The sequence below is a fragment of the Notechis scutatus genome, chromosome Z (assembly GCF_049901735.1).
Source record: "Notechis scutatus isolate UNSWTSFEM ecotype Mainland chromosome Z, rNotScu1.2, whole genome shotgun sequence".
NCBI classification, from domain to species: Eukaryota; Metazoa; Chordata; class Lepidosauria; order Squamata; family Elapidae; genus Notechis; species Notechis scutatus.
The window spans coordinates 131,314,229-131,335,062 of NC_142025.1; the positions used below are offsets into that span (position 1 = coordinate 131,314,229).

Genomic DNA, 20,834 nt, shown 5'->3' on the forward strand with positions numbered 1-20,834 from the left:
AGTTCTAGGCTCATTCTCTCTGTGATTAGTTTCTATCCATGACTTCTTGTCCTGTTCTTAGGGCCTTTGGAGAATAGGTTGACCCCATTTTGTTTGTGACAGTCTCCTTGATATTGGAAGATTGCTATCAATAATTCTTTTCCAATATGCTAAGAGGATACATAATTCACAGTAAATATATGTTTACATGGCCAACAAAGGTCTTTTGAACCAACATTTAAACAAACTGAAGTAAGAAGGTCTGTTAAGGAGAATTCTGCCCAAGCAACAGAGTACTGCTAAATAACATATCCAGCTAAATAATTTGCTTCCATATGATCTTGTGATGTCCAGTATCTTAGAAAGCATTATAGACCACTGAAGATAAATTTATCACTGGCTACGAGGCATAAATTGGTCTCATACTTCCAGGACAAGAAATAAGTTGGTTCTTAAGGGCATGATCGTATCCATGTTTAAGCTTCCTGTAGGCATCCCTTTGCTCCATTGAGGAAATAATATGATGGAGTGAATAGTCCATTGACTTTATCCATTAAATATCTTGTACTGCATTCTTATGACCAAAAGTACCATACAATTATCTCTGAAGTATCTAAGAATACAGTGGAACCTTGGGTTGTGACCATAATTCATTCCAGGACTACAGTCACAACCCAATTTGGTTGTGACCAAAAGCATGACTGTCTGTGCATGCGCAGATAAAAAAATGGCACCGAAAGGAAAATCATCACAGCAGGGAAAATTTGCTGCAGCTGTGTCTCGTCTCCACGTGAAGATGTGTTTCTGACTAGAAACAAATATTTGCTGAAAATTCTGGTCGTCACCTGATTTGGTCATGAATAGAAACATTTCCGACCCAAGGTTTCACTGTACATGGATGGGAGAGCATAAATGGGGTCCCCAGTTACAAATAGTTTCCCTTTTTAGGTATAAATAAATTAGCCATTATCACCTTCATACTTTTTTATGCCTCACTTTGTGAAGCAGGTTGGCCAAGAAATCAGACCGGTTGAGATGGGTTAGCTTACTGTGGCTTCAAATAAAGGAGTTGACACTGAAAATTTTGAGCTCAGTGTTTCTCAACCTCAGCAATTTTATGATGTGTGGCCTTCAACACTCAGAATTCCCCATCCTCTATGATCTAACCAGCCAATCCTTTTTTTCTCACCTCCACAGACTCTGAGAAGGCATGTTCTTTGCCCATTGTACATTATATTTTCATCTATTGTGGGTTTTATCTTTAACAATGGTTAGCAATCTGCCTTTCACTGTACTTGTCATAGAGCAGTCATAATTAAAATATTTTAATGAGAGGATATGTAATATGAAATAAATATGAAATGGAGGATAAAAGTGAACCTAAATATACAGTTTATACAGTGAGATAAATATAGTATATTGCCTTTGTTTAGCTGACAAGATGCATTGCTCTAAGGGCTGAAAAAGAAATATTATAATCAAATATGTTTACTTCCAAATAACATGTCAATATTTTCAAGTAGGCCAGGCTACAAAACTGATGCTGCAGGGATTACAGGAATATTACTTTATTGTTATATGTTATATTTACAGACTTTTGATAGCTACTTCAAAGGATCCCCTTTCTCCATTTTAAGGACAGTGAGATCAAGTTGGAGCTCTATTTTTTTCTTACATTCTATCTGAGCAACATTCTATCCCCCAAACTTTCTTCTTAAAGCCAGTGCTAACTTCTTCAAATCAATGGATAGCAGTAATTGTTAATTTTTCATTTTTAGGTGCTCCTTTGTGTTGAGTTCTGGTCTCAGTATGATTATGTAACATTTAGGGAAAAAGATAGATCCCAATATTCCTATACTCGAAGCCAAGATGGAGAAGATCTCCACAGCTACCATGTATTTTCCTTTCGTGCTCAGATAAGTTGGCACAAAAGTCACCCACACACTACAAAACACCAGCATGCTAAAAGCAATAAATTTGGCTTCATTAAAAGAGTCTGGCAGTTTTCGAGCAAAGAAAGCCACAATATAGCTGATGAGAGCAAGAAATCCCATATATCCTAAAATATAATAGAACATGTTGCCTGATCCTTCATTGCATTCAACTACAATCTCTTCTGGAAGAGAATGCATGTCCAAATTTGGGAATGGGGGGCCAGTGCACAACCACAATATGCAAATACTTGCTTGAATGCAGAAACAACAGAGAATCAGAGAATTTGAAAATCTTTTCCCCACCCATTTTCTCATTTTTGATCCTGGCTTAGTAGCCATAAAAGCTAGAACCACTGTGAGGGTTTTGGCCAAAACTGAAGAGACAGCAACTGAGAAGATGATCCCAAAAGCAATTTGACGAAGAAGACAGGTCAGCAATTGGGGCTGACCAATGAATAGCAAGGAACAGAGGAAGCAGAGGAAGAGGGAGACAAGGAGAAGATAAGTGAGATTCTGGTTGTTAGCTTTGACAATGGGAGTATTCCGATGTTTTATGAAAATTCCAAGTACCACCATTGTGGTCACAGAAAATGATAAAGCCAGAACAGCCAAAGTGATGCCCAAAGTTTCATTGTAAGACAAGAAATTTAGATCCTTTGGAATGCACAAGTTTTTTTCCTTGTTTGGATACTGTTCTTCTGGACAGTCTAAGCAGTCATCCATGTCTGTGAAAATATGTGTAGTATTTCAGAATTCATAGCAGTATTTCAAATTTTGCATACTTTTGCTTATTGAGAAATATTTACTAATTGAAAACATCCTATGTCATTAAACTTCAGTGGACAACTATGGATTTTGAAACTGAAATGTGCAACAATTCTCATCATTCATTGCTTTCAATCCTCCAAGCCAGAAGTGCTGGCAGATGTACTTCAGCAACATTAACAACTATTCACATCTCTGTTAAATAGATATTTGTTAAAACTTTCTTTTGGAGAGCTCATCTAGAATGGGATTCTCACAAATAATGAGAGATGACCTCTAAGTGTGTGATATCTCTGTGTGAAATCTCTGTGGCTGTCTTTATGGATGCATAATTTATTTATGCACATGGATAAATATAACAATTCAATATTTCCTACCTCTTATATTTGAAAATTTTCTTGATGGACAAATATTACAATCATAGCAACAAAAAGGCTCACTTTCCTTCATTTTCTTTCTGGAGCCTGGTGGGCAATGATCATTGCACAGAGCAAGAGGTATGGTCTATCATTAAAGAGAGTGAGAGAAAAAAAAACATATTTTATTCCCTTGAATCCAACCATTTTCAGAAATCAGTACATGCATCATAAACTTCTGAGAAATATTCAGTAGTTTCATGTGTTTGTGGAGATATGTACACATATAACAAATGGTCAAAAATAGCATGTATTGTTGATGAAACTTACCATCACTCTGAGTAGGCCTTTTTCATCACTAATATCTGAAAATAACCTATGTGATCAGTGTTTTGTGATACGTTCTGCTAGTATTTGACTTCAGGCCTGTTCAATGTTGGTGGTGGGATTCAAATAATTTAACAACTGATTCTCTGCCCTAATGACTGGCTGGGTAGGCATGGCTGAATGGGCATGGCCAACTCAATGTAATTCACGTCAAAGGGCACCTCATCTTGCCCATCCTCTCCTTGCCATGTCTGGCTCTGCCTTGCCACCACCACCCCGCCAGCCACTCCTTGTCACATCCATCTGCTCACCTCTCGGAGCAAGTAGTTTTCAAATAAAAAGAATACTCGCCTTTTGCAAATAAATAACAAACATCTTGACTGCAGGTTTGATGCATCTTGCAAAGTATTGCTGCTCATTCTAGTCTCTTTTCCTACTAACAGGTCCAGCTCAGATTGCAATTTGCTATAACCTCTCTTGTCTTTTGCATCATTCTATGGGAGATTATTCTGAAATGTTATCTGTGGTGTTTGCAACTTTACAAATTTGTTTCCTTCAATCCTGTTTTTGCATGCAATTCTTGCAAGTTATTTTGACATTTCTTCCTCCTTTTTAAACAAAGTAGTAGTTCAGGTGCTGGCCTAGAAACCAAGAGACTCTGAGTTTTAGTCCCATTTTCGGCTTGAAAAAATGGCTGAGTGACCAAGACACTCTCTCCCAGCCCAAACCACTTCTTAGATTGTGGTTGTGGGGAAATCAAGAGGAGGAAGTAATATTAGATAAGTTCTCCATCTTGAATTCTCTATAAAGTAATAAAGACAGAATAAATGTCTAACAAAATAAATAAATCATTTGTGAAAATGATGTCCTTCTAAAGGACAAGGGGTGCTGATTGCCTTGTCACATGCCTTACACTACTGCATTTATTTCATTGTTATCCACTTTATTTTTCTCTGTTTTTGATTTATTCTTGTGATTGGCATTAGAATGGAAAATTGAAACATTGAATAACCATCTTAATACAAACATGTGTATTAACACTAGGATTACTATACACTATCATATCTCAAAACCTAAAATGGACAAGGGGAGAAGGCGGAGCCTCGTCGCTGCGATACAGCTGCAATCTCGGGGCTCTGAGATCGCAGCTGATATCCCCACTCCTGGTCGGTCCCAACGGACCTAAACCGTCCCGTAGAGATGGTGATAGTAAGGGGCGCGTTCTGTAGATCCCAGGGACATCGCAAGTCCCTGGTTGATCCAGAAGAAGCCCTTTTACCATCGGCGGGGAGGCAGCCATTAAGCTGCTGAAGCTGGGACAGCTCCGGAAGGAAGAGATCGCAAGAGAAAGTGTATCGGCTTGGTGAGGACTTTTTTTTTTCTAATATTAATATTTGGGACTAAAGGACACTCTAAGAATGAGAAGAAATCTGTAAGATTCTTGACAAAAAATGACTTAGCGGCGATTTTTAAAGAGAAATGTCAAAGTGAGGCTTGGCTTTTTACTTTTACCCTTTTTTCCCCCTTTCATTGAACTTCTATGGTGATCTAGTTAAGCAGACTGGTTTTTTCTTTTATATTTACTAGTTCTTTTTTCTCCTTTTTGACTGTTTATATTTTATAAAATAGAGGCCCCCTTTAGTATTTTTTTTTCCTCTAAATTAAAGATATATACATATATTTTCGTTCTTTTTAGGCTTTTTTTAGGGGGGAAGAAGGGGGAGTGGTTTTAAGAAATTTTGCAACACTGCCAACTAGAGGCTTGAAAATATCTTATTTGAAGTTGAGAGCTGGGAAAAAACTTTTTTCTCAAGACCACTGGAAGTGATAAGATAGAGGGAAGAGCACTGGAGGATGTTTATACAGGTGCACTTCGGGACTTCTATTATTAATTGAATATTTGAAGCTTGGCTTTGAAATGTGTGGAGAAGCCAAATAAGAGCCTTGGATAAATAAAAGGCAGTGGGTGCTTTTTATTCTTTATTAACTGTTCTATCCCTCCCCCAACCCCACAGCATTTTGTAATATTGGTATACTTATTTTTATTTTTTATTTTACCTCATTTTTATTTTATTTTTAAAGGGGAAGCCTCAGAATATTTATTTTTTCCTTTTTATTCTTTTTTTATTGGGATTTTTGCCTTTTTATCTCTACTTCTGACTTATTTTTATGGTTATTTTTTATTTTTGAGATCTCTCAATTGGATTAAGGTGGGAAGAACCTGAAGAACTTCTTCTTTTTGCTTATTATTATTATTATTATTATTATTATTATTATTATTATTATTATTATTATTATTATTATTATTATTATTATTATTATTATTATTATTATTATTATTATTATTATTATTATTATTATTATTATTATTATTATTATTATTTTACATTGTTGGCTTTATTTTGTCTCTTTTTTCTCTTCATTTTTAATTTTTACTTTTGAATTATAATTGAGCATTTCACAATTGGATTAAGGTCTTGAAGAACCTGAAGAATTTTTCTTTTTTAATTTTGGGCTTTTTACTTCTTATTGGCCTTTTTTTTTGGGTGCTTTCCCTTTTTCTAATTGGATTATAACTGGTCACCTTATTAACTGGATTAAAAGAACCGGAAGACTCTGAATCATGGAATGAGTAAGAGAATTTTACCTTCGGGCATTTCAACTTCTGCTCCTGTTTCCCCATTATATGGAGGACGACTTTCAATAATGGCAAAGCAAGATAAAGCACAAATGGATTTAACGACGGTTATGCAAGGAATACAAGATCTTAAAATGAGCATGGAACAAAGAATGGAGAGTATTGATAAAAGAATTGGGAAGATTGATGAAAAATTTGAAAATTTTCAACAAATGATGGTGAATCATGATGAGAGAATCCAAAAAATAGAAGAGAAAGACAAGCAAAGAGATGACATAATTGGAAATATCGATAGCAGATTAACAACGGTTGAACAAGAAAAAAGTGGGATGTTGAAGTGGGAGATGGACAGGTCAGAATTTTATCTTAGATTTCAAAATATTGAGGAAGAAAAAGGACAAAATTTGGCTGCAGTAATGATTGAAATCTTGGCTGGAGCCTTGGAAATAACAGAAGAAAAGATGATGGATGGAGTAGATGAGATATATCGAGTTTTCACAAGATATGCGACGAGGAATCAATTACCAAGAGAGGTTCATGTTAGATTCACCAAAAAAACTATTAAAACCCAAATATTACAAGTGGCAAGAGAGAGGGTGTTGAAGTATAAAGACAAAGAGATTGTGGTCTTAAAACAAGTACCTAGAAAAGTGAGAGAGATTAGAAGAGAATATCGATTTTTGACTAAAAGGCTATTGGAAAAAGAGGTGAACTATAGATGGCTGATTCCAGAAGGATTAATGGTTACATGGCAAGAACAGAGATACAGAATTGAAAGCAGAAACATTCTACAAGGAATTCTTTGAAAGAAGAGAAATGGAGATAGAAAAAGAGAACATTTCAACTGAATCTGAAGAGGATCAAATGGAAATGAGAAAAGAGGAAGGTGCAATAGGTGGACAAGTGGAGACCAAAGAGCAACGTGAAGTAAGATCTACGAGAGCTGTTAGACCTAAATACAAAATATAATCATGGAGGGAAAAAAATTGATTTCTATCAATACAAATGGACTGAATTCAGCTATTAAAAGAAGAAAACCCTTTCACAAATTAGAGAAGCTAAAATTTGATATAATTTGCCTATAAGAAGTACACATTAAAAAACAACACGAACAACTACTGGCACGATCAAAATTAGGGAAAATATTTACTTCTCTGACTTACTGTAAGAAAAGAGGAGTGGTTTTGTATATTAAGGAAACTATTCCAGCAAAACTGACTTTTACTGATGAAGACGGAAGAGTATTAATGGTTGAAATAGTGGACAATAATACAAAAACACTTGGTTGCAATTTATGCCCCGAATGATAAACAAGAAGAATTTTATAAAAAATTACACATGAAAATAATTGAACTGGACTATGCTAATATACTTATGATGGGAGATTTCAATGGAATTGTAGACAATAAATTGGATTATACAGCAAAAGCAACACGACAAAATAGGAAGACTCTCCCTAAATCTTTTTTTAAAATGACAGATGAATTAAATCTTAAAGACATATGGAGAGAAAGAAATGCTAAAACTCAGCAATACACTTTTTATTCCAATAGACATTTATCATGGTCCAGAATAGATATGATTTGGACATCAACAGAATTATTATCTAATATTCAAGAAATAAATATTGAAACAAGTACATGGGCAGACCATAATCCAATGACAATTAAATGGAAAGGACAAAAAAGAAGATCTAGATGGACATTAAACAATACTATTTTAAAGGGAAAAATTTTTACACAATGGATGGAAAAAGAATTGGCCTTCTTCTTCAATGTAAACAAAAAAGAGGACACTTCAATACAGAATGTTTGGGATACACTGAAGGCATATGCAAGAGGATTAATAATAGACTATTCAAAGAAAAAGAACATTAGGAAGAGGCAAATGATTAAAGCTCTAGAACAGGGATCCCCAACCTTTCGACGCCGCGCCCGGTTCCGACATCAGCTGGGCGCCGCGCCCGGTACCGGCGCGTCAACTGGGCGCCGCCATCTTTTATGACGAAAAGGCGCTTCCGGTGACGTCATCGAAGCGCAGCTGTTCGCCATAAAAGATGGCGGCGCCAGCGCTTCTGGTGAGCTTTTTCGGGTAGAAATGGCTTTGTACCCGGAAAAGCTCACCGAAGCGCTGGCACCGCCATCTTTTATGACGAAACAGCGCCCGGTGAGCTTTCTACCGGAAAAGCTCACCAGAAGCGCTTTTTACCAAAAAGATGGCGGCGCCCAGCAACCAGCGGCCCGGTAAGGGTTGTTCGCGAGCCCGTACCGGTCCGCGGACCGGCGGTTGGGGACCCCTGCTCTAGAAGATGACCATAAAAAAATGGAAAAAGAATTACAAAAAGCGCCACAAAAAAAAGATGTTAGACTTAAAATGGACATAATTAAACATAAAATGGATCAAGCAGAGAAAGAAGAACTGGCACAAAAATTAGAAGTGCTAAACAGAATTATTTTGAAGATGCAAATAGGCCAGGTAGATGGTTAGCATATAAATTGAGAAAAGAGAAAGAATCAAGGAAAATATTACAGTTAATAGACAATTAAGGCCAAGTATGCTATGGTAATAAAGAGAAAAAAGCAATCATTCGAGATTTTTATGGACAATTATATAAACAGGAGGATCTTGATGAGGAAAAAATCAAACAGTATTTACAAAATGCTAACCTACCTAAGATACCTGATGAAACTGGGGAAATGTTAGAAAGTGCTATAACAATGATGGAATTAACTGAAGCACTCAAGAGACAGAACAATGGAAAAGCACCAGGACCAGATGGTCTCCAGGCAGAATTTTATAGAACACTACAAGAATCACTGAGCATTCCACTATTAGAAGTCATGAATGAAGTTATGGTAAATAAGAAAATACCTAAAACATGGTCAGAAGCTTATATTACACTTATCCCAAAAGAAGGGGTTGACCCATTACAAATTAAGAACTATAGACCTATTTCCTTATTGAATGCAGACTACAAAATCTTTGCTTCAATCTTGGCAGAGAGGCTTAAAAAATATTTAAATAATTTTATTCACCCTGATCAGAATGGATTTTTACCAAAGAGACAAATTAAAGACAACATGAGGATAATCCTGGATACATTGGAATATTACGAGGCGCATCCTGAAAAACAAATGGCTTTGATATTCTTAGATGCCCAAAAGGCATTTGATAACGTGAATTGGAGATTTATGCTATTATTATTGGAACAGATGGGCTTTGCTAGAAAATTTATTCAAGCAATAGAAGCCATATATTATAAGCAAATGGCAAAAGTAATGATAGATGGAGAACTTACAGACTCTATTAATATTAAAAAAGGTACAAGACAAGGATGTCCATTATCTCCTTTGTTATTTGTATTGACTTTGGAAGTGTTAAATAGAAATATTAGAGAGGATACAAATATAAAAGGAATGAAAGTTAAAAAGGAGGAATTCAAATTGCAAGCCTTTGCAGACGACTTGGTCTTTATTTTGGAAGATCCTCTTGAGAAAGCTTTAAAACTATTCGAAAAGATAGAGATGTATGGTGAGATGGCTGGCTTGAAAATAAATAAAGACAAAACAAAGATTTTGACAAAGAACATGTTATTAAGACAAAGAGAAGAGATGACAGACCTATTGAAAATTCAAGTTACGAATAAAGTTAAATATTTGGGGATATATTTGACGTCAAGATGTACTACACTGAAAGAGAATAACTATATTAAACTTAAGCAGCAGATAGCATCTGATCTGAAAAAATGGGAAAACTTACAATTGTCACTGAGAGGTAGAATTTCAACAATTAAGATGAATATTTTACCTAGAATGTTATATTTGCTTCAAACAATACCAATTAGGTTAGGTAAAGACTATTTTGAAGAATTAAATAAAATTGTGTTGAAGTATATATGGCAAGGTAAGAAAGCGAGAATAAAATTAAAACTTTTACAGGATGCTAGAATTAGAGGAGGATTTGGCCTTCCTAATTGGGAGTTGTATTATCAAGCTGCAAATTTAATGTGGGCTAAAGAATGGATAATGTTAAGAAAGACTAGATTGTTGGCATTAGAAGGACATGATTTACTATTGGGTTGGCATGCTTTTTTATGGTATAAGGGAACTAAATCACAGGGTTATTTTAGAAGGCATTATATGCGGGAATCGTTATGGTTGAATTGGGAGAAAATTAAGAAACAATGTTATTTGAAAATTCCAGTTTGGTTATCAACTATTGAAGCCTTTTCTTATCCTATAATTTATAAGAAGGAACAAACAGTTAGATATGGGGAATTACTAGATGAAAAGGGTGAACTTAAAACGATGCAAAATTTAGAAAAATAAGGTATAAAAATGAATTGGTTTTCATATGCGCAAATACATTCAAGGTATCTTAAAGATTCCAAAATGGAAGGATTTTATGACAAAATGACTGATTTAGATAGGATTTTGACAGGTACTGATGAAAAAGTGATTAAAAATTATATAATTATTTGTTGGAAATTAAATTGGAGGATGAACAAGTTAAAGAAACAATGATTGCTTGGGGGAAGAATTTTGGATATGGGATTGACTTAGAGAAATGGCAAAAGTTGTGGTCTCAAAATTATAAAATGACAATGTCAACAGCATATAAAGAAAATTTGTATAAGATGTTTTACAGGTGGCATTTTCCCCCGACAAGAATAGCAAGAATGTTCAAGAACAAATCTGAAAAGTGCTGGAAATGTCATCAGATTCCTGGTTCATATTACCATATGTGGTGGACTTGTGAGGAGGCCAGGAAATACTGGACTAGAATTCGCATATGGTTGGAAAAAATGACAAAGAAACATATAGATTTGAAGCCAGAGATTTTTTTTTATTGGGAATCTTACCTGATACATATAATAAAAACTTAAAGTATTTTATTGTAAATGTATTAACAGCGGCTAGGATTGTATTTGCTAAAAATTGGAAGAGTGAGAAAATACCATTAGAGGAAGAAATTATTAAGAAAATATTGGAATGTGCTGAAATGAGTAGATTGACATTTGAAATTAGAGAACAAGAAGATAAACAATTTTATGAAGTTTGGGATCTTTTTTATCAATGGTTAGATAATACAATATAATAATAGAATAGTTAGAAATTTAGGAAATAACGAATATACATTTTTTCTTGGTCTTGATAACACTTCTAGAATATTTTATTAAGATAGATTTGGTATGATTTTATGATTTGTTATAAAATAAAGTAACTAAATTACAGTTATCTCGCTTAAGTATGAATTAGTAAAATTATAGTCAAATGATTGTTTAATAATGATATTAGGATTTATAATTGTTGATCGATAATATGAGTTATTATGTAACATAATTATTATGATGACTATGCAATGGATGCACAAAAAGGAGTGGTAAACCAACCGATACACTGTCTGTAAATTTATGAAGAATGATGATGTTTTTTATGTTATGTTTTATGTTTTTTGTGTTTTTGTTTGTTGTTAAAATCAATAAAAACTTTTATTAAAAAAAACAACCCTAAAATGGACACAACATGAAAAACATCATCAAAAAGCACAACAAAGAATGTTCTTTTTGTGCCAACTCAGAAAGCTCAAACTGCCCAAGGAGCTGCTGATACAGTCCTACAGAGGAATTATTGAGTCTGTCATCTGCATCTCTATAACTGTCTGGTTTGGTTCTGTAACGAAACAAGACAGACACAGACTTCACAAAAATAATTAGGACTGTAGAAAAAACAATTATTACCAACCTGCCTTCCATCGAGGACCTGTGTACTGCACGAGTCAAAAAGAGGGCTGTGAAAATATTTACAGAACCCTCAGATCCTGGTCATAAGCTGTTCCAACTCCTACCCTCAAAATGATGCTATAGAGCACTGCACATCAAAACAAATAGACACAAGGATAGTTTATCCCAAACACTATCACTCTGCTAAAGAAATAATTCCCTCAACACTGTCAAACTATGCACTAAGTCTGTATTACTATTACGATTAATCTTCCCATCCCTACTTTCACCAATCTTCTCCCACTTATGACTGTATGACTGTAACTTTGTTGCTTATATCCTTATGACTGTTTACTTATGACTGTTTCCTAGTATGATTTGATTGCTTATTGTACCCTATGACTATTATTAAGTGTCGTACCTTATGATTCTTGATGAATGTAATTTTTTCTTTTATGTGAGAGTATATGCACCAAGACAAATTTCTGGTGTGTCCAATCACACTTGGCCAATAAAGAATTCTATTCTATTCTATTCCCTTTGCAAATTAGCTTTGCTAAAATTTCACACACTGCATCAAAAATGTCAAGTTTGTCCTCTTCCAGACACTTATTATAACAATACTGGCAAATGTTAATTGCTGAAAAAAGAGCTATTTATTTTGATTTTCAAACTGGAAACTTTATTTTGGTCCTACCTGGTTAAAATGGGCTGGCCATGTGATTTTTCTTTCATTTATGGAGAACCTTCTGTCTGATAGTGCTTCAGGATCCATTTGTCCCAATTTTACTTTCGTGAAGGATTTGTTAGGGAAAGTTACCCAGTTGATAATGTCAAATCCAGCTAGCAATTCACCCTTCTTGTCAAAAGATACCATGTCTCCGACACAGTTGTTAAAGGAGACTTGACTTAGGAAATGGTAAAGCTGGAGGAAATGAAGTTTTGGCAAGGATTATTACCAAAGTGGCCGAAACAGTGAAAATTGTTTGGCTGGGAATAGAGTTTTGCTATACTCAGAAGCTATTTAATTATTTTATCACTCATTAATGGTCGTCCCATTATTTCCTTCCCCAATCAAATATTTCAGTCAGCTCAGTTTTAAAAGGATACTAAGAACTAGCAGATAATGTATTTCAAACAAACAGACTAAATTTTCCTTTGGCATAGAAATATTTTGGTATACTTATGTCACAGGTATTTCAAAGATAAGGTTTACTACCTGCCAAGGGAATACTACTACTACTGCTGCTGCTGCTGCTGCTACTATACTGCTACCTCTACTACCACTACTATTACTGCTTCTACTAAATTAAATTTATGTATTGTCTACCTTCCAGTATCTCTGGGCAATTTCCAAGTTATTATTAAGCAGTTATATATTTTTTCTGCTATAACTTTGGAGTGGTTTACATTAAGTTTATATCGGTTGTGTGCTCTTGTGTTGTTGCGGTTAAAGCTGAAATATTAACTGGCAAGACATTGTAACATATGATTTTATGTACTATGCTTAAGTCCAATCTTAGCCAGTGTAGTTCAAGGTTGTCTAAGCCTAGAACCTGAAGTCTGGTTGGAGTAGTCTATTCTGTTGCGAACAGAGGAATGTAGTACTCTTCTGGTAAAATACTTCTTGCTCAATTGTATTTATGTCTGATATATAGTGTGGATTCCAGACAGCAGAGCTGAACTCAAGTATTGGTCTAGCAAAGGTTTTGAATGCCCTAGTTAGCAAAACAGTATTACCAGAGGAGAAGCTTCATAAAATTAAATTTACAACTCTTAAAACCTTTTTGGCAATACTGTTGTAGTGAGCTTTGGTGCTTAGGTCATTCAATATGAGAACTCCAAGGTCCTTGACAGAGTGAGGGACTGATTTTGTCTGTAGTACCTCTTATGTAGGGCAGAACAGCTGTTCCATAGGTCTGTTCATCTTCTAGGTCTCCATTATGTCTCAGTGTGTTTTTGTGGATCAAGCCAGTGATCTTGCTTTTGTGGAAGCTGTTGGCTGCCAGTACTTTAGTCAGGGTACATAGTTCAGTCTTTATGTGTGTCTTGTCTGCCAGGTGTTTGGTTCTGGCGATTAGTGTTTTGGCCACGGAGTTTATCTGTGCTGGGTAGTGGTGGGATTGGGCATTGAGGTAGAGGTTGGTGTATGTTTTCTTCTGGTATATTTCTTCTCCTAGTGTGCCATCTGTTGTTTTGTAGATTAATATATCTAGGAATGGTAGTTGTTTGTTTGTTTCTGTTTCCATGGTGAATTTGATTTTGGGGTGTATGCTGTTTAGATGTGTTAGGAAATTGTTTAGGTTTTCTTTTCCATGGGGCCAAATCACAAATGTGTCATCGATGTATCTTAACCATAGTTTGGGTTTGTGGGTGGCATTAGCCAGGGCTCTGGATTCGAATTCTTCAATGAACAGGTTTGCAATGACGGGTGACAGTGGTGATCCCATGGGGCTCTTTCAATTTGCTTGTATCTTTGTCTTTTGTATATGAAATATGTGTTGGTTTAGCCCTGTTCTGTTAGTTCCATGAGGTGTTTAGCTGGTTGGTATTTATTTTTGATGATTTCTAGGGTTTCTTTTATCGGGACTTGAGTGAATAGTGAAACCACGTCGGAACTTACAAGCAGATCTTTTTGTTCCAAGTGTAGATCTTTGATCATTTCCAAGAGGTGGAATGAGTTTTGTGCATGTGAAGCTGCTTCTTCAGCATGGGGCTGTAGCTGCTTTGCTAGGTATTTGGCTAGGTTTTGTAGTGGTGCTCCTCTGGAGCTGACTATTGATCTGAGAGGTATGCCTTCATTGTGAATTTAAAACAGAAACGTCTGTGAAAGTCTGACTCACAGACAAACACTATACAGAAGCTTGATGATGGCAGATGAAATTCTGCTGAAACGTTGCTACAACTTTAAAAGCACAACTATAATGATGTGGGAAAATACCCGAACAAAGCTGAATACCATACTTATATATTTATATTGCCAGTGTGTAGGACAGAGCATTTTTTGGTCAAGATTTGGAGTTGCCAACTGTTAGACCATTCAGACACATAATCAAGGTCTTTGTGAAGGATGGTGGCATTGACTGTGGTGTTGAATAGTTTAACATCTTCAGCGAAGAGGACGCAGTTGCTAATAAGGTGATCACAAAGGTCAATTCCTTTCTAGCCTTGCCAGGCCACTTCTTCTGCACCTGACAAGGCCAGCAAGATTTTGCTGAAGGCAAAGGCAGAGCTTTGGAGCTCTGTTATCAGCTACAGAGGCCTTCAGGAAACCCTTGCTGGCCTCAAAGGAAGTTCCTGAAGGCCTCTGATAGTGAAAAGGAGGCCATGAGCAACACATGCAAGTGAGGTGAGTCAATGGAAGATCTGGTGATTTTTTTGTGGCAATACATATATGAATAAGTTTCGATGTGGTTTCACTATTCACCCAAGTCCCAGTGAAAGAAATCCTACAAATCATCAAAAACAAATCCAAACCACCCAAGCACCTTATGGAACACTGCTTAACCAACACATATTTCATATACAAAGGACAAAGATACAAGCAGATCAAAGGAGCCCCCATGGGATCACCAGGGTCACCCGTTATTGCAAATCTGTTCATGGAAGAATTTGAATCTAGAGCCCTGGCAAATGCCACCCACAAACCCAAACTATGGCTAAGATACATCGATGATACATTTGTGATTTGGCCCCATGGAGAAGAAAACCTAAACAATTTCCTAACACAACTAAACAATACACACCCCAAAATCAAATTCACCATGGAAACGGAAACAAACAACTACCATTCCTAGATGTACTAATCTACAAAAAAACAGATGGCACACTAGGACACACCATATACTAGAAGAAAATACAAACCAACCACTACCTAAATGCTCAATCCCACCACCATCCAGCATAAATAAAATCCGTAGCCAAAACACTAATTACCAGAACCAAACACCTGCCCTACATAAGAGGAACAACAGACAAAATCAGCAAGATACTACGCAGGCATCACATCAAGACTGCCTTCAAAATGGACAAAGACTGCTGAAACATCGCTATAATAAAAGCACAAATATTAAGACGTGGGAAAATACCTGAAGAAACCTAAATACCACACACACACACACACACACACACACACACACACACACACACACACACGACCAGGTCTTATTTCCGGGGAAATATGGCACTTCTACTAAATTAAATTGATATGTTGTCTACCTTCTGGGCAGTTTATAAGTCTTTATTTAGCAGTTATGTATTTTTTTCTGCTACAACTTATTGTGCAATTTTTATTATTTACTTAAATTAGAATATTTTGCAAAAGGATGGATAAAATCCTAAATTCTGGATTTGGTAGCATCCTTCATCTGCAAGAATACATCTCTCATTTCTTTCAAAACATACAAAAATGATAGTCTCAGAAAAACTTTCGTCCTTTTATTGCCATTATGGAGTCTATTTGCCATGGTGGCACAGTGGTTAGAGTGCAGTACTGCAGTCTACCTCTGCTGACTGCTGGCTGCCTGCAATTTGGCAGTTCAAATCTCACCTGGCACAAGGTTGACTCAGCCTTCCATCCTTCCAAGGTCAGCAAAATGAGGACCAAGATTGTTGGGGGTAATAGGCTGACTCTGTAAACCACTTAGAGATGGCTCTAAAGCACTGTGAAGTGGTGTATAAGTCTAAATGCTATTGTTATTTACATGTATTTATCTCCATTGTTTGCAGGTCGTCCTAGACTTACAACCATTCATTTAGTGATCATTAAAAGTTATAATGGCCCTGAAAGAATAACTTACAACCACACCTTGTTCTTATAACTACTGATGCATCTTTACAGTCATGTGATCAAATTTGAGCACTTGGCAACTGGTATGTAGTTACAATAGTTGCTGTGTCCTGGAGTCTTTTGTTCACCATTTGTAATCTTCCCATCCAGTTTTTCACAGCAAAGTCAATGGGAGAAGCTGGATTCACTTAATGATCATATAATTCACTCAACAACTATAACAACTTACTTACCAATCATGACAAAAAAATGGACAGGTTTCACTTAACAACTGACTTGCATAGAAATGGAAATGTTGGTCCCGCTTGTGGTCATAAAGTCACTGTCTTGCCTTCTTTGTATCTCCTCTGGGAATGCTCAGTAATGCATTATATTCAGAATGAGAATCCTTATATAAATGAAGACACTAATATTATCAACATCATTGATGCATCAAAAATAATCTGCCTCCCAGGTGAGATATTACCTGAAAATACTGTAATTTTGAAGTTCTTGGGTGATCTCTAACCAGCACTGCTCTGTATTTCCTTCTGCATGAATAAAAGGCATGCAAAGCATGCACCACAGCATAGACAGCATTGTAAACACTGTAGCTTTGACTGGTCATTCTCATTTCAAAAAAAGACTGCGGAAGGCTTTCTAGTCTCTCATTGCCAGTACAGCTTCCAAGGTTCTCCTTGTCTGTTGCAGAAGCTGGAAATGAACATTTAAATGCTTGTTCCCAGAAGACTCTGATAAAATGATTGGTAAGAGAATGGGGGTCCTGGAAGAGAAGGAAATTCTGAAATGTTGACATCTCTGAGGTGTGACTTGCAAAGGACAGGGCACCGTGGAAGATCTGCATATTAAAACTATTTAAAAAGGGCTCCACTGAAAAATCCCAATGGGCTGTCATCACCCATACCTTCTGCACAGGCAGCATCATATCTGATTCAGCACAACTGAGCACCATCTGCAAATCTAACATCATGTGAGCATCAGCACTGATAACACAGACATTGACATTTGCTTTACTCAGCAACAGGGCCATTTCCCTAAACATATCACTGAAATTAACAACCATGTCTAAAATATTGCTTTGGAGGGGCATTCGTTTAGAGAAGGCAGTGCAGATTCCATTATCAGAAAAGCTTTTCTCCAAGGTCTGCACAAATATTTCTCCTTTATCATCATCCATAGCCATGATCCCAATCCACTTCCATTGAAAATGCAGCAATAGGTTGACTATTCCTGTGTACTGATGTGCTTCATTAGGTACCATACGGTATAAGAAAGATGGATGGCTTATATCATTCACTGGTGGAGAATATAAACAATAGGAGACCTAAAGGCCAACATAATTACATTATATAATAGGGAAATATAAAAAGGGTCAAGCACAAAAACACAGTAGTTTTCACTTTCTTTTTTAAAACAACATTTAATTAGTGTACAGCATACCCAAAGGCTGCTCCAATCACAAACTGACTCTATGTAATATTTAGTTTTCTCCATCCTTAACACGAGCTAAACCAAACCAAAATAAATAAATAATAAAACACACTATTTGTTCTGCATAACAAATTCCATATCATCATGACTTCTTTTATGTGCATTTAGACATATTATTTCTTTTGTCATCCATTTCCCATCTCTAGTTAATAATTCATGAAGTATGAATAATGCATGAAATGTTCCTCTATGTGTCCTAATTTTTCATTATTTATTTTTGATTCATTATTATTCCTTTTATTTCCCTGTTTACAATCTAAGAGAAGTCAGTGCCAACTAAATGCTACCACCTAACCAGAGGTGGGATTCAGCTGGTTCACACCAGTTCAGTTGAACCAGTAGCTATTTTTTTTGCAGTTCGGTGAACTGCTGAATCCCACTACTGATCGCCATGCCCAGCCACTCAACCATCCCCTCCCAGCTACACCTTGCCTGGCCTACTGGCTGCCTGGGTGAGAGGGTGAGGCCAATGGCAGAGGAAGGAGACTAACTCTTGGCTTTCTGTGCTTGGCTGAAGGGGTGCCTGGGGGGAACATGATGAAGCTCGTCCATCTTTTGGGCCAGGCTCTCAGCTTCTGCAGTGCCTCCAGATGAAAGGCTTAAGAGAAAGCACCTGGTCCCGGAACACAGCCCTCTATGACAAAGCCCTTTCCAGGAAGTCTTGGATGACCTGATCCATCCCATAGGCCTTAAGGGGCTCCAGAGTTTTCACACACCTCTGCCAGCCTGAGTGTCCTGTCCTTCAGATCCCAATGGGGCCAATGCCTGGCAGCGGCACTCCTGGTAGGCAGGTAGATGACCTGGTCCCAGCATGGCATTCTCCCACGAGGGCTGCTTTCCCCCCCACTTGCCTACCCCCAGTAGCAGTGTATCCCCCTGTTGCAGACTGGATGCAGGGCTGGTGGCAGAAGGGAGGGTTAGTGGGCTGCAGACCCATGGAAGCCCTGCAGAAGCTGAGAACTGTGCCTGAAAGGCAGACAAGCCTCGCCATGTCACCCTGTTCAGCCAAGCATTGCAGGTTTCGAAGATCTCTCTTTCCCGCCATCAGCCTTTGCACACATACAGAGGCTTTTGTACTCACTTCCTGCAATTTTGCACTCTCCCTGTAGCTTCAGCAGCTGACATGCAGCATTCTGCTATGCTGCGCAAAGCAGCTGCACTTCAAAAGCAGGGAATAAAGATCAGTATGGGAACCCAGTTGGGTGGATGGGCCCAATAGCACCTTGTCACAGGGAACCAGTTTGGTCTCTGCTGATCTTCAGCACTACCAGTATGCCAGAACTGGGCTGAATCAGTGGAATAGCACCTCTGGTATTAAATTATATGAATCCCACCACTGCACCTAAATTAACAATTAATATGAAACATTCCTTTTATCATGTTTATCTTTTATATAAGTTTAAAAGAGTTTTTAAAATGTCAGTGGTTATTCATGTATCAGATTACTTTGGATCTCCTTCTCTAATGCAATGATAAGGAATAAAGAGTGCAAAAGGAACTAAGAGAAAGAAATATAGAGGGAATAGATAAGACCAGGGTAAAGAATGAAAACGGAAAGAAGATAATCACGTATTAAAGATAAACACCAGTGAGCATTGTGAGAATGTCCTTCCAACAAGAAAGCCCTTTTATGCATACTATTCATTCATAACTTGTATAATTAAATCAAGTTTTAAATTTCACTAACACTTTTATAAACAAATTTACCGCAGAGCAAAATGAGAGGGGAAAAAATGCAACATCTCTCCCTTCCTGAAATATCACATTACCAGCAAAGGAGAAGGAAATTGCATCACATTAAGGAGGAAAATGATTTTGTGGTGCTGGCAATGAGATCTAAAAAGTCTTTGTATTCTCACACTAAACTTAGAAGAAGCTTATTTCTGCTCAGATCAACCTGCTTTTGGTACATCACTATAGAGAAAATCTAAACAATATTCTGTACATAATAAGTTTCTTAACAAATGCAAATACTTTCTTAATAAGTGTGGATAATAAAATTTTTAATAACCTTTTAAGTACATCATTGGGAGTTGAAGTCCACCAATCTTAATATTGTCAAGATTGAGAAATACTGTAATAGATAATAAATTCCTAAACAATACATGTGTAATCCACCTTACCTGAGGAATCTTGTAAATCCCTAAGATAGTAGCTATGTGAACAGAGGTTTCTGAGTCAGTACCCCCAATGACAGCTGCTGGTATCTTCTTGCTGCACTTGTAGTTCAGAATAGTTGGCTTCTGATTAAAAAGTAGGTTCAGCGTGTTCTGGTAAGTTAGCTGGGCATCAAAGTGGCTATCATAGATATGAAATCCCAGCGTCCTATTGGGTAAGATCATGCTGTTTCCATTTATTTCATTCACCGCAAACACCAAGGCTAGGGTGTGCTGATATTTTTTCAGCATTATACTAAAGTAAAAGACACAACTTGGGTAAGCCCTGATGTTCAGTGTTGTCATTTTCAATGCTACTCCTGCAATAGGTACCCTATATTTATTATTGGAGAACATTGGAAAATGAGAAACCTGACACTTGGAATGAAATTACCTTTAACTAGAAGACTAGTTTGTTTGCTTGTAATGGAGCTGCTTTTCTCCAATATTTCAACCATCCTAATGTGTGCTTAGAAACAAATGCATGTTTTTATTGAAAAAATGTTAAATGTTCCTTCATTAACTTATGCAGTGAAACTATTCAATGATGGATAGTTTTTCTTCTAGACCAGACCAAATTACATGTAACCCAACATGCTAAACCATCACTTGCTTCTCGCCTCTCATAAGGTCAGAGAAATATGAAGATATTTCACTCCAATGATTTTTGAGTAGAA

At 36.7% G+C, this 20,834-nt stretch overlaps 2 protein-coding genes across 2 annotated transcripts; both read right to left on the bottom strand.

Moving 5' to 3' along the window:
• Nucleotides 1–1,739: 1,739 nt before the first annotated feature.
• LOC148129291 (vomeronasal type-2 receptor 26-like) lies at nucleotides 1,740–20,505 on the bottom strand. Its single transcript, XM_087947440.1, has 3 exons — nucleotides 20,125–20,505; nucleotides 3,056–3,182; nucleotides 1,740–2,638 (listed from the first exon to the last, which is right to left on the bottom strand). Exons 1-3 carry the CDS (start codon nucleotides 20,461–20,463, stop codon nucleotides 1,740–1,742), a joined length of 1,365 nt encoding a protein of 454 aa, XP_087803566.1. The 5' UTR covers nucleotides 20,464–20,505.
• LOC148129292 (vomeronasal type-2 receptor 116-like) lies at nucleotides 15,741–18,004 on the bottom strand. The gene is made up of 3 exons (XM_087947274.1): nucleotides 17,951–18,004; nucleotides 16,977–17,834; nucleotides 15,741–15,770 (listed from the first exon to the last, which is right to left on the bottom strand). Exons 1-3 carry the CDS (start codon nucleotides 18,002–18,004, stop codon nucleotides 15,741–15,743), a joined length of 942 nt encoding a protein of 313 aa, XP_087803400.1.
• Nucleotides 20,506–20,834: the final 329 nt, after the last annotated feature.